We start from the raw sequence: 12374 nt of genomic DNA on the forward strand, positions 1-12374 counted from the left end.
CATAGTGTGTTGTTTTTGGTTTGTGTTTTCGATTCGTTACTGGCGAAGGAAGAAATTCCCTTGGATTGAGGGAATTTCTGAAGATCTTTGGTATGGGCCGAACGTTCATGTTTGCGTGCCATTCACCAGCCTTCTTGATTTTCCCATAACACTTACAGATGGCCTTTCTGATTGAAGATTCTGAGACCCCCTTAGTGCCTTTCTCCCTCAAAATAAATGAGCGCTTCAAGCATTCTGAGCAGAGTGACTCAAGTCAGTTTCAGCTCTCTGACCTTCCTGTGTGTGTGCCTGCATGTTAGGATGAATGCGTAACATACTGATGGGTCAGCGTTGTTGTTTTGACACCAGAGTATATAGGGTAGACCATTTCTCAAATTTCTGAACTACCGGTCTGTGTGGCTTGTTGGTTACACTGATGTTGCCTATATAGGTTGATTTACTATGAAATGTTGGCTGCAGAGATTAACATTTTTATTTAATTTAATTTCAGTAATTAAAATCATAATACATTATAATACATATTGATGTGTGATTTATGGACATTTTGTGTGCTTTTATATTATTACTTTGTTCGATCACCACTTGGTCATTCTAAAATATGGGTCCTGAAGCAGTGCCACATCCAAACAGCTTGCTTAAAGGAGACCCATTTTTCTGTGTTTAAGTGCTATAATCGGGTCCCCGGTGCATCTAGCAACCTAGAAAATGTGAAAAATAAGAACCCAGTAAGTTTGTTTTGGTGTGCCTTTCCCTGCAAGCATGTGAGAAATCGAGCCGTTCAGATTTCGCTCCGTTTGTGACCTCCATAGCGGAGTTTACTATAATATTACCGCCCCCTTAATCTACACAGTTCCACCCACCGCGCTCCGCCATTGTTGTTTTCACAAGCGACAGCGGTGTACGTGACGCCATGGCTAAAGTTTGTGGATAACATGCAATGTAGCACAGAGTCCAAACCTAGGAAGAAACAGGAGTGGACTTCAAACCGGAGTGCTTTTTCAACCTGGGACAGTACAAGCAGGATTAGCTTCAATGTTGTTCCTCAAGAGGGATCGAGACCGACTGAACGAGACAAAACTGCCGATGTAAGTAATATTTATCAACAGTCTGAATTGAATTAATGTACTTTATATATATGAGGATAACATTAGCATATTATAGCGAAGGGAGCTAAGTCAGTCACGGGCTAAATAGAACATTCAAAGCCAGTGTTAAACTTACTGTATATAAGTGCAGATGGACACTTGGAGTTTAGCTGTATGAATGTTAATACATTATTCACGTTAATAGGTTTAGCTGCGGCAAGCTGTTTGTTTTGCTAATGAACAGGGGCGAACACTGGGGTTAGTTTCATTTTAAACGTCTCAAATCATTTGTGCTTAGGCTGAAAAATGTCACAGCAAACTAGCGCTCACGTTGTGTGTGTGTAACATTATAACTTGTCAATGACAAGCGCTAAAATCCATGTAATTCCGCTGAGATCTGCAGTGTATTCCATGGATTTTAGGTAAGCATACACACACAACGTAAGCTCATTAGGATGCGCTGTGACTGATTTTTTTGTCTCCGGATGAATGATTTGAGACGTTAAAGACGAAACTAACCGCAGAGGAATTCAGGAAATATCATTTAGCTAAACCATTGCCACTGCACGTGTGTTGTGTTGACACGCCGGACAGAAGGGGGGTGGGGTTCGCTGTAACTCATTATCAGTTAAAGAGACATGCACCAAAACGGGTTGCTGTGAGCATAGCTGTTTTTGACGAGGCAAGAAGGGTTTTGTTTACACAGCCATTGAGTGTTTTTAAGCAAAATATGTTCCAGACATTTCATGAAGACCCTAATAAATCATACCAACTTGTTGAAAGTGCTCGTCTGATTAGACCTTTAAATGTTTTTCTCTGCTTTCATTTTTTTTACATTTCAGATTATTTTTCTGTTGAGCCATATTCTTACATCCTTCATGTTGTGTTTAATTTTGTAATAATTTTGTAGTCTGATTGTGTCGAGGGATACATGGCGACTTCCACAACATCTTTATGTTTACAGAGCGATGCCTACCTTACTGTACAAAAGAAAGGGGGAAAAACGGCTTCCTGTTGCTTCTATTTTAAGACAGGCTCAAACCTTAACAAACAATAAGTTGACTTCGTCCGGAATGTCACATGATGCCCAGACCGCCAGCACTCCTCATATACCGTGCCCACTTTCTGCCATTTGCCCTCACCAACCACCTGTAGGACAAGAGGGCCAACCAGCCCAGCACAAAATGACCTGAATCTGATCTGATAGCAACAGCATCAGGGGTCAGATGATGATTTTAAAGTCAAGTCAAGTTAACTTTATTTATATGGCGCTTTTTACAATTTTCATTGTTACAAAGCAGCTGTACATGAGACATATTGACTATAAGCAAAACATTTAAAGTTATACATTAGGGATGTAACGGTATCAACATTTCACGATACGGTAGTACCTCGATATGAAGACTACGGCACGGTATTTATTGCATTTTGTGCAGGAGAAAAAACAAAACAAATGAAGACTTGGAAAAATTTGGCATAAGTGTTTATTAAACAATGACTGAACAAAGATCACTGTAATAAAGCTCAATAAAACGGAAGGAAGGAGGCGGGAACCGGCGAACATTCAAGCATTTTAATCAAAATAAATAAACAATAAATCCAGCAGTAAAAAGGCCGGCAGCCCCTCACGGACGACTACCGGCCACACAAACATAAACACATAAACAAAACTTAACTAATGTCCGGGCCCGGTCCTCTCTCGCCGTATTCTCCTGCCGTTCGTCCTTTCATGCTTCCGATCTCCTCCGTGAGAGATACGAGGCCGGAATGACGCACAGCTGACACTCATTATCAATCGCGTCCCGGCCTCGCTTCCTCCTCCCACGGCTCTCGTCACGCCTCCCTCGTCACAATCACATTTATTATTTTTAGATTAGGTCATTTTAAAGTGCAAAGAACAGTAAAGTCAGTAAGAAACAGGAACTAACATAATAACATAAAAATTTATAACAAAAATTTTGAGAACATGAAACATGAAAAAAATAACATGAAAAAAGTTTGAGTTGTTTGTCAACTTTTAACAACTCACAAACAATCAGGTACTCACCTCATTCACTGCTTCGCTCACTGCTATATTTTTTGTTTTGCTCCTCGTATCTTCATGAAACTTTTCGGGGTGATGATGTAACACATGGCTCTTCATATTAGTCGTATTCCCCGAATTGTACTTCACCGCAGTCTGGCAGTGTCTGCATATTGTTTATTGTCTGTCCGTCACATTTTCTCCTTTCTCGTTTTTTGTCACGGGAAAACCGAAATGCTTCCACACATCCGATTTATAATTCGCTTTAGGTTCAACAATTTGTAAATCCGTTTCTATGCCACTAGCGGCATCCGCCATTTTCGCTCAACTTGAACTGTAGCGGGCGGCAGCAGAGCGCAGAGGATGATGGGCACGCATGGGTTGATGGGAATTGTAGTTCCCGCTACCCTCAACTCTCTCCATTCGGCTGAAAAATTTACACTTTGCCTGGAAGATCTATCGTCATGCGACCACGATAATATCGACAAGATTTGCTATCTCGATACTTCGATATTTACAATACCGTTACATCCCTATTATACATGTAAAAACAAGAAAAAGATGAAAACACAGAAGACAGACATACCCATATACAAAACACTCCACACACACAATATGCACACGTACTAACATAAATAGACATAGACACGCACACAAATGCGCACACACATGGACGCGCAGACATACGGACACACGCACGCACACACAGACAAGCACACACACACAGACACGCACACACACGCACAGTGAAAAGCACACATTTAAGATAAAGGAGAGAGAAACACAGGTCAGATATTAAACAGACTATAAATTCCTATATGCAATATTAATGAAGTAAAATTTCTAATTCTAAAGCAGCCCCCCCGGCCAGGCTAATAGAGCAAAACAGTACGCAAACGGTGGCGAGGAACCCAAAACTCCAATCGAGAAAAATAAACTCAGGAGAACCCAGGCCCAACCAGGGGATCCCAGTTCCCCTATGACAAAAGCTGCTGCCTCTGCACAAGCTCGACAGTGCTTGCACAACAAGGCTAAATACAAATAAATAAACTTACTAATAAGGTAAATTATAGATTTAAGATTATCATTAATAATGTAATAGCATTTGAAATGTTGTAGTGAAGACGAGTGGATGTTGTGCAAAAGGTTGTTTGTCAAGGATCTGGACATCAATACATCTCTGTGAGATTAGCAGAACTTATTTTCTAAGTCAGTGGTTCCCAACCTGGGGTCCGCAACCCCCTTAGGGGGGCGCCAGAGTTCACATGAGGGGCGTGGGTGCTGACATGCTTTGAGGTTAAATAAAGCTGCATAAATGTTCCACTAATCATTTTAAATAAAAATATTTTTGTATGTTTAAAAAAAATCATGTACTTACAATTGCAAGATAATGCAGTCAAAAATAGTTATATCTTGTATAAAATAATTATTTCAATTTTTCCTGCTCCATCGGCAGACATTCAAGCGGGGCTTGGCGGTAGCCGGAAGCACTAGCCGGGTTTCCATCCAAAGTTGCGAATTTAGTTAATGCGCAAAATTGGAGTATCGCATCAAACATTTGCGAATAAGCACCGTTTCCATCCAACTAGTCAATCGTCACATCCTAATAAACTGCCACTAAATGTCAGTAAGAGAAGCCACTGAATATAATAATTTTCATAATACTTGCGCAAGCAGACGATTACGAAACACAATAAATGCGGTGCTTTTGTGGATGCCTGCTGTTTGGGAAACACAGTTGTGACAGTTCTAAGAGGCAATTACAGAAATACTTTGACGACTTTGCTCAGGCATTTAAGAATGAGCGATTGAGATGATTTTTTTTAGATTTTTTTTTAGATTTAGATTCAATTTATTGTCATTGCACATGTACAAGGCAACGAAATGTGACCTCTGCATTTAACCCATCCAGAGAGTAGTGAACACACGTACCCCCGGAGCAGTGGGCAGCTATCACTTCAGCGCCCGGGGAGCAAGTAGGGGTAAGGTGCCTTGCTCAAGGGCACCTCAGTTGTTACCCGCCGGCCCTGGGAATCGAACCGGCAACCTTCTGGTCATGAGTCCGACTCTCTAACCATTAGGCCACAACTGCCCCTGTAAATGATGCTGTGTAACAAGATCAGTACTCTGGTTAGTCAGGTTACGCCGTCTCATCCAGTTAGGTGATTTTTTTAGAGGAATTTATTCAGCAAATGCGTTTCCATCTCCCATTATTCGCATTAACACTTTTTCTCAAAAATGAAAAACCACCTGACACGAGCGTAAAAACTTTTGAAATTTGGCGTTTCCATCACTCGTTTCTGATGCAAAACTTCAAAATGCGAATAAAACCAGAGTGATGGAAACCCACGCTGTTCTCACTATGAGACTCACATGAGAAACATCCTCTGTCAGGCGTCAACGTTCGTGTTAACATAAAAATCAAAAGGAAAAATAGCAGAGAAATGTAAATGCGGTGATTCTTCGTCAGAAATAAAGGAAAAAGTTTAGACGCTATGACAAAACCTACGTAAATGTAGGTTTCATTGAAGGACAAGACAAGTCTCGGCCAGAATGTGTGTTCTGTGGTGAAAAATTGGTAAACGACAGCATGAAACCAATCAAAATGGAAAGACACCTGGTAAAAATAAGCAGTAATTGACAGTAGCCTGCATCTCTTTATGCAAGTACAGCAATGTTAATGTTTAACAGTTCTTTCATAACGTTCAGTATACTCTGTATGTTCATACAATAACCTGAAAATAGACTGAAACAACCTAAAAAATAACCTGAAAATTTATTTGAGTATTCAAGTAAAAATGTCATTAAAATCTTTTATATTACTCATATTTAACCATTTAATTTAATTTATTATTCAATTATTTCATTTAATTTATTAATATTTACTCTATGTATATGTGTGTTTGAGTAGCAATTATGTGTGTATACACACACACACATATATATATATGAGGGTTGGGGGGGCTCCGATTGTCATATATGTACGTGGGGGGCCCCAAGGAAAAAAGGTTGTGAACCATTGTTCTAAGTGACATCTCAATATAATATGCAAGCAACATTATACTTGAAAATGTGCATAGAAAGCCTGCATACAGGTGGACCTTCATTTCTGTTTGATCTGATTGCCTTAAAATTGACAAAAGTGACATGGAGACTATGCTGCCTTGGTGAGGGCAATGTAATGTGAAGACTATACTTCTTGGAACTTTACATGAGTACATCCAACATAGTGTTTATCAATGACATATATCTGTTGACATTCACAGCACTCTCTCCAGAGATGGTACTAATATGTAGTCAGCAGGTTCATTCTGCCAGACTCGCATGATTGAGCTTTGTTGTATAGTAATCCACATTCACCCCACCCAGGCGAAAATGACCAGGTGCTTTTGGCTCGGACCGGGCGAGAGGGTGGTGTAAGCTGCTTAATGGGTAGCTGTGTGGCCGTGAATGAAATATGGGTCATACGTGGATCATATTAAACTTAAACCACATATCTTTTTTTGCTTAAACCAGGACTTTTTATCATTTAATTTTATTCACTTTAATCAATTTAATTCCGTTGTGAATGAGTGGAATAATCTTACAGCTTTGTTTCTTAAACAGAGCTGAATTGACCTGAATGGTTTTAAGGGGATTTACAAGCAGACAAAATTGTATGTTTTTATATAGCAAGGAAATTTTAGAAAGCACCATAGTAAGCAAGAGAACGTGTGATTGGTCAGATGCTCTGCCAGCTCATTCCACACGGATGAGCCCAGCTGTCTATGTTGATGACGCTGCAGTGCTGGATACCGCTCATCGTCCTAAAATACACCCAGCTCTCTGTCCCACGGACCCCAACGAGAGTTCACTTATATCAGGATTATCCTTTGGGAATCCTCAAAATTGTAGTATGCTTCCGTTGATTTACAAGTACTTGTGTTCTCTTCTAAACTCTAGGAGAGAGAATGCTTTGTAGATATGCCAGATTTTATTCCTTTCATTTTATCTTTGAATAGAATCCAGATGGAGACTTTTTTCTGTAGGGCACTAACCACAAACTTCATTAGTTGATTTGTCTGTTATAGGAATTAGCGATTTTTTTATTCTTCTCTGAGACACTAATGAATAAGCAAAATAATAATGATGATGATAATAAATGGATAGTAGATGAGTGGTGCTTGCCTGGCAAACCTCCCATGAGTTTCTGGCGGGGTTTCCACAGGGTAAGCACCATAATTTCCAGAGGGAAGGAAATTTCCCGGTATCTACAAGCAGCACCTGTAACTTCATGATGCTCTTGCCACACAAGAATCAAGCAGGATGTTTGCAGAGCATGACGTTCATAATCAACAGGTCATATCTGTGAAAGGGTGCTGTTCTTAGCTATTCTTTAGGAATAATTCATGTGGTGGGTTGGGTGATGTTCAAATATTTCCAATGCGATATGAAGCAGGATTATAGGTGTGCTTTAAATGTTTCAGGTCATGGCTTGGATTGGTTTGCAGAGGTTAATAAAGAGCACATCTTTCTATGAGTGAATGAATATGATGGAAAAATAATAATTTCAAAGAAACATCTAAAAAACCAACAAAAGGTTTTTTTCTGCTAACCTGGTATTTCAACAAAACCTTTTAGTTTGATAATGTGTGTGAACAGCGCTCCAGACATGTGGCGCAACTGTGCCCTGGGAGACCCGAGTTCGAGTCCCAGCTCGGCGTCCTTTCCCGGTCCTACTCCCCTCTCTCCTCCCAATAACTTACTGTCTCTCTACACTGTCCTGTAATTAATAAAGGCAAAAACCCCAAAAATATAACTTAAAAAAAACTGTACAAGATCAACATCGTGAATGTGTACTGTACTGTGAGATGTCAATCCAGCACCGGCCCGATGGGACAAGTGACAATTCCATCAAACACCCTAAATTCTCACACAGAAACAGAAAACAGAATTCTCCGGCAGCTGGGGTGCCAGAAATATTCCGCAAAATAAGTTTCTTCATGTAAAATTACTTGTTTTCCCTGTTTTTTTGTTTTGTTTTGTTTTTTTAAGTAAATTCACAGTCTTTTTCTGTTATCTGATGTTTTTTGACCGAATTAAAAAAATGTGTGGAAAAATCTGTAAATAAAACAGTAAAATTACATTTTTTTACGTTAAAAATCTGTAAAAAATATCAGTAAAATTACAGGGTTTTGGCCCGGGACACACTGGCCATTGTTATGTTTTCATTTCTCCCTGTTTTTAGAGATGCTGATTCTACTTTGTCTGCCTTCCAGAGCTCTCCTTGGCTCAAAAGAAGTTTGCTCAGTGCCTGGGTGAGTTCAAATTTGAGTACATCGGCGATGCCAAAACAGACGATGAAAAGTGCATTGGTGAGTGTTTTTTTTCTGCATTTTGTTATTGTTATTATTATTATCATGACATATTTGCAGGATTTACATGGCTACTGTGTCATGTGAGTAAGATGTATGCTTAATAAAATGTGTGTGACTCTTTTCATTGAACCATACAGCATATTTGTGTATGTGTCCTTTTAGATGAATCCCTGCAAGAGTTTTCATCCTTTCTTCGAAATTTGGAGGACCAAAGAGAGCTAATGGTGAGCTCAACCAGTTGAGACTTGCACTACATACATTCTCTGATATCCATCTCATGCATGCTAAAAGATCTCTTTTGAATTTGTGTTTCTCTGCATGCTAATAGCCAGAATGACAAACCTTCATTGACTTTCACCGTGTGGTATACATGGTCACTGCTCTTTTCGCAGATATAAACGTATACACTGTAAAGCTATAGCAGTATCCTTTTCATCTGAATGCTACAGTGTGTTACAGGAGCGAGTCACTTTGCCGTCAGTTATTTGTGTCCTCTTTCTCCATGACTGTGCAGTCACTGTTGCCCCTGATATTACACAAGACTACTGCTTGCATTGAGTCATGTCGCCTTAACTGTGTTCTGTATGAACAGCTCTTTCAGACACTAAACATTCTAAAAAGCCTTTTTTTTTGGACAAAACAGCCTCTATTTGTTTTTTTCTTCTATTTAGTTTTAAAGCGAATTATGTCCCCATAGTGACTGTGAAATAAATATTTATTAAGGAATCCACAAATTCATTGCTTTGACAGTGTAGAAAGAAAATGTATGGAAAAATAGTCAATTTAACAATTACCTAATTACAAATTCATTGCACTTTGGAATAAATGTGTCACTGTGATTTATGATCTGTTAAAGTTATGGATTCAAAATGAAGTATTTGTTGGTGATATTTGTTGCCATCTACTAGGTATTTTGGCCTGTTGCACATAGGTCATGTTTTTAGTATGCAGCATTAGATTGCTGAAGGCTTTGCCCATGTCTCAAAGTGCAACAGCTGACAGTTGTTTTGAGCTCAGATAGGAGCCCCACCCGTTCATAACACAGCAGCAGGCCAATGACGTTCTGGCCCCTCGGCACACTGGAGGCATGTGTGGAAGGGGCGGGGCCAGCAGGCTGTGACAGGGTCAGAGAGAGAAAGTAACGTTAGACTGGAGGTTCATGTGGTATGTCTTAATAAGTAACAACAAGCAATAAACCATCTTTTTTGTTGCCTCATAAGAAAAAAATAGCTTAAAAAACAACTTATTAAAAGAAAAATGCTTATGGATTTATTACACATGATAATTGCTATAGAAACCAACAAATAAAATGTTTTGTACAGCCCTGCGTTTACACTTTTACCCTGTATTTAGCTTTTCATTCATTACAGGCAATCTGTAGACAGAATATGCACACTTTTTTTCTCCATTTTTTTCCATGTGCTAAAATGCTTTGATAGTTAAAATCATTATCTAACTTATTTAAAATATGTAAAACAAACATGAAAGACATTGGAGAACATCACTCATCCCCTCCTTCTGACAGCCTACATGAATGAACCAAAAATGCAACTAACAAATATCAAGGGTGTTTTTGTTGCTCGGTACATCATCTCTAAACAAAGTGCATCTTTTTACCGAAAGTAATACGTAAAAGATTGTTATATATTATTTCAAATAAGTAATTTTTATATGTAAAAGGGACTTCTTTACGATATTATTCTTAAAGGGGTCATATGGCGCCAATACGTGTTTTTCTGTGTCTTTGGTGTGTTATAAGTTGCCCATGCATGTATTAGACACGTAAAATTGCAAAAATTGAAGTGTCGGAAACAAAAACACATTCTATCTAAAAGCGAATGCTCACACAGACCTGCCTGAAACGCCTCGTGTAACCACACCCCCACAAATCCACGTCAGTTCGTGGTATGATTTGACTAAGACCGCCCAAATGTATACGCAAGTAAGGTGGGCGTACCTGTCAGTACAATTGCTTTGGAATTTGATGTTCCAAATATGGTAAGAGGCGTCACATTTCCGTCATACGCTTCCAGTATTTGACCAATCACTACGCATTGGTTAACTGGGCCAATCATAGCACACCTCGCTTTTCAGAGTGATGAGCTTTGTAAAAAATCTGTTAGTTTCAGAGAGGCGGGGCAAAGTGGAGATAAAAACATGCACGGTATGTGGAAAATACAGCGTTTTTGAACCTTAAATCGTGTATACACATTGCATCACATCTAAAACAAACGATAATATTTGTTTTAGCCGTGTCATATGACCCCTTTAATATACTAATCTGCATTATATCATTGGGTTACATTGCATACACAGGTCCCATATTCCCATTTGCACTGCGATAGTTGCACCTGTGAGGGATGTACAGCCACACTCAGTGAATGACATGATTCATGAAATGTTGAATTATTAATTTTTGTTTTATTTCTGTAGCGCTTCTTACAATGTGCATTTTAGAATTATGCTTTAGTTTAGTTTAGTGCAAGTTTAGTCATCATCATAAAAAAGTATTTGAATTGTCAGATTGTAATGGTATTAAATGTCTGATAATGCATTAATTTTCAGATGGCTGGAATGATGCACGTTGTTATCTCAGGTGCTGCAGCAGTGATGGCTTTACTGTTGTTTACCTTAAAACAGCGTTTTGGGGGGGAGTTCATTTTTATCAATTGTGACCCTGTCTGTGAAATCCAGGCTAAAGTCTCTAATTATGAGATAAGTAGAGTTAAAGTAGTCGTGTGTTTATCGCTGTAAATTATGATTATATCATGGTTTTTGAGATACAGTTTTCAAATTTTATTGGCTTTCTGAAATATTATTTTCAATATGGCCTTACTCGATATTAAAGATGTTATTATTTTATTTTTACAGATTGTTCTTGATGTAATGAACATAATATTATGTAGTAATTCACATAAAATGACTTGTTTTGGGTTTTTACAGGTTGGGTCACAAAAAACAGTGTTATCAAATGATCATTTATTTAATTATCAAATTGTTTTTAACAGATGAGAAACATCACAGAGACGCTGATGAAGCCTTTAGAAAAGTTTCGGAAAGAACAACTTGGTGCAGCAAAGGTACAAGCAGAGATTTTCTATCATTTCATCTGCTTACATTAAGTGAGTTGCCTTTTGGGGAAAATAAAAGGCGAACAAATATTTAGCAAATTAAAATAGCAAGTTCCCTTATTTTTAAAAATGGCAAGTTCCTTCTTTTTACTGAGGTTTTTTCTCACACTGTTCCCAGGCAGAGAGAAAGAGGTATGAGAAGGAAACAGAAAAATACTACAGCTCACTGGAGAAACTTTTGAATATGTCAGCAAAGAAGAAAGAGCCACAGTTACAGGAGGTACATTTCTTTTCTGTTCCTTGGATGTTTTTGATTCCCAGGATTTTGCTATTAACAAAATCATCTTCATTCAGTTTCTTGTTCATTCAGTCATCATCTGCCAGGTTTAGTTTTGGGTCCAACGTTTGGTACATCCTATTGCACAGTATAGTTAAGCAGTGTATGAACCCGAATCGCTAATGTTAACTAGCTAGTCACCAAAGACATTCCAACTCCCGAGTTGAAAATGTCAATTGAAAATGTCTTTTTAGGATATGTCACGCCACTTCTTCATTTTATCCTCCCACGGTTTACATCACAGTTTTAAATAAAGATTTACCCTACTTCCCTGGGAAGGTCCAGTGAGTCATTTTTAGGATGACAGATTGACAGAAATGCACAGTCAATATACAAAACTCTTCAGAGGTGTATAAAGACCTTACATGAACCGTTTTGTTTTTATTACCTTAGAATGAGTTATTTCTATCTACATACACCGTATGCCCACCGTGTGCCCTTGCATGGAATTGAATAGAAGACATGTTGTTTCTACAGTAGCCCTAAACGGACAAACTGCTC

At 38.6% G+C, this 12374-nt stretch overlaps 1 protein-coding gene across 2 annotated transcripts in view; it reads left to right on the forward strand.

Moving 5' to 3' along the window:
• Window positions 1-12374, forward strand: part of arhgap10 (Rho GTPase activating protein 10) — a 97190-nt gene that overhangs the window by 40246 nt on the left and 44570 nt on the right. Inside the window, exons 2-5 of one of the 2 annotated variants that reach the window (XM_057330583.1) lie at window positions 8367-8462; window positions 8628-8689; window positions 11474-11545; window positions 11715-11816. In XM_057330583.1, coding sequence (XP_057186566.1) covers window positions 8367-8462; window positions 8628-8689; window positions 11474-11545; window positions 11715-11816 — 332 coding nt within the window. Of the gene's footprint in view, window positions 1-8335; window positions 8463-8627; window positions 8690-11473; window positions 11546-11714; window positions 11817-12374 lie in introns of both variants that reach the window. The other variant, XM_057330584.1, reaches the window with a different exon arrangement.

The sequence above is a fragment of the Triplophysa rosa genome, linkage group LG4 (genome assembly GCF_024868665.1).
Source record: "Triplophysa rosa linkage group LG4, Trosa_1v2, whole genome shotgun sequence".
Classification (NCBI taxonomy): domain Eukaryota; kingdom Metazoa; phylum Chordata; class Actinopteri; order Cypriniformes; family Nemacheilidae; genus Triplophysa; species Triplophysa rosa.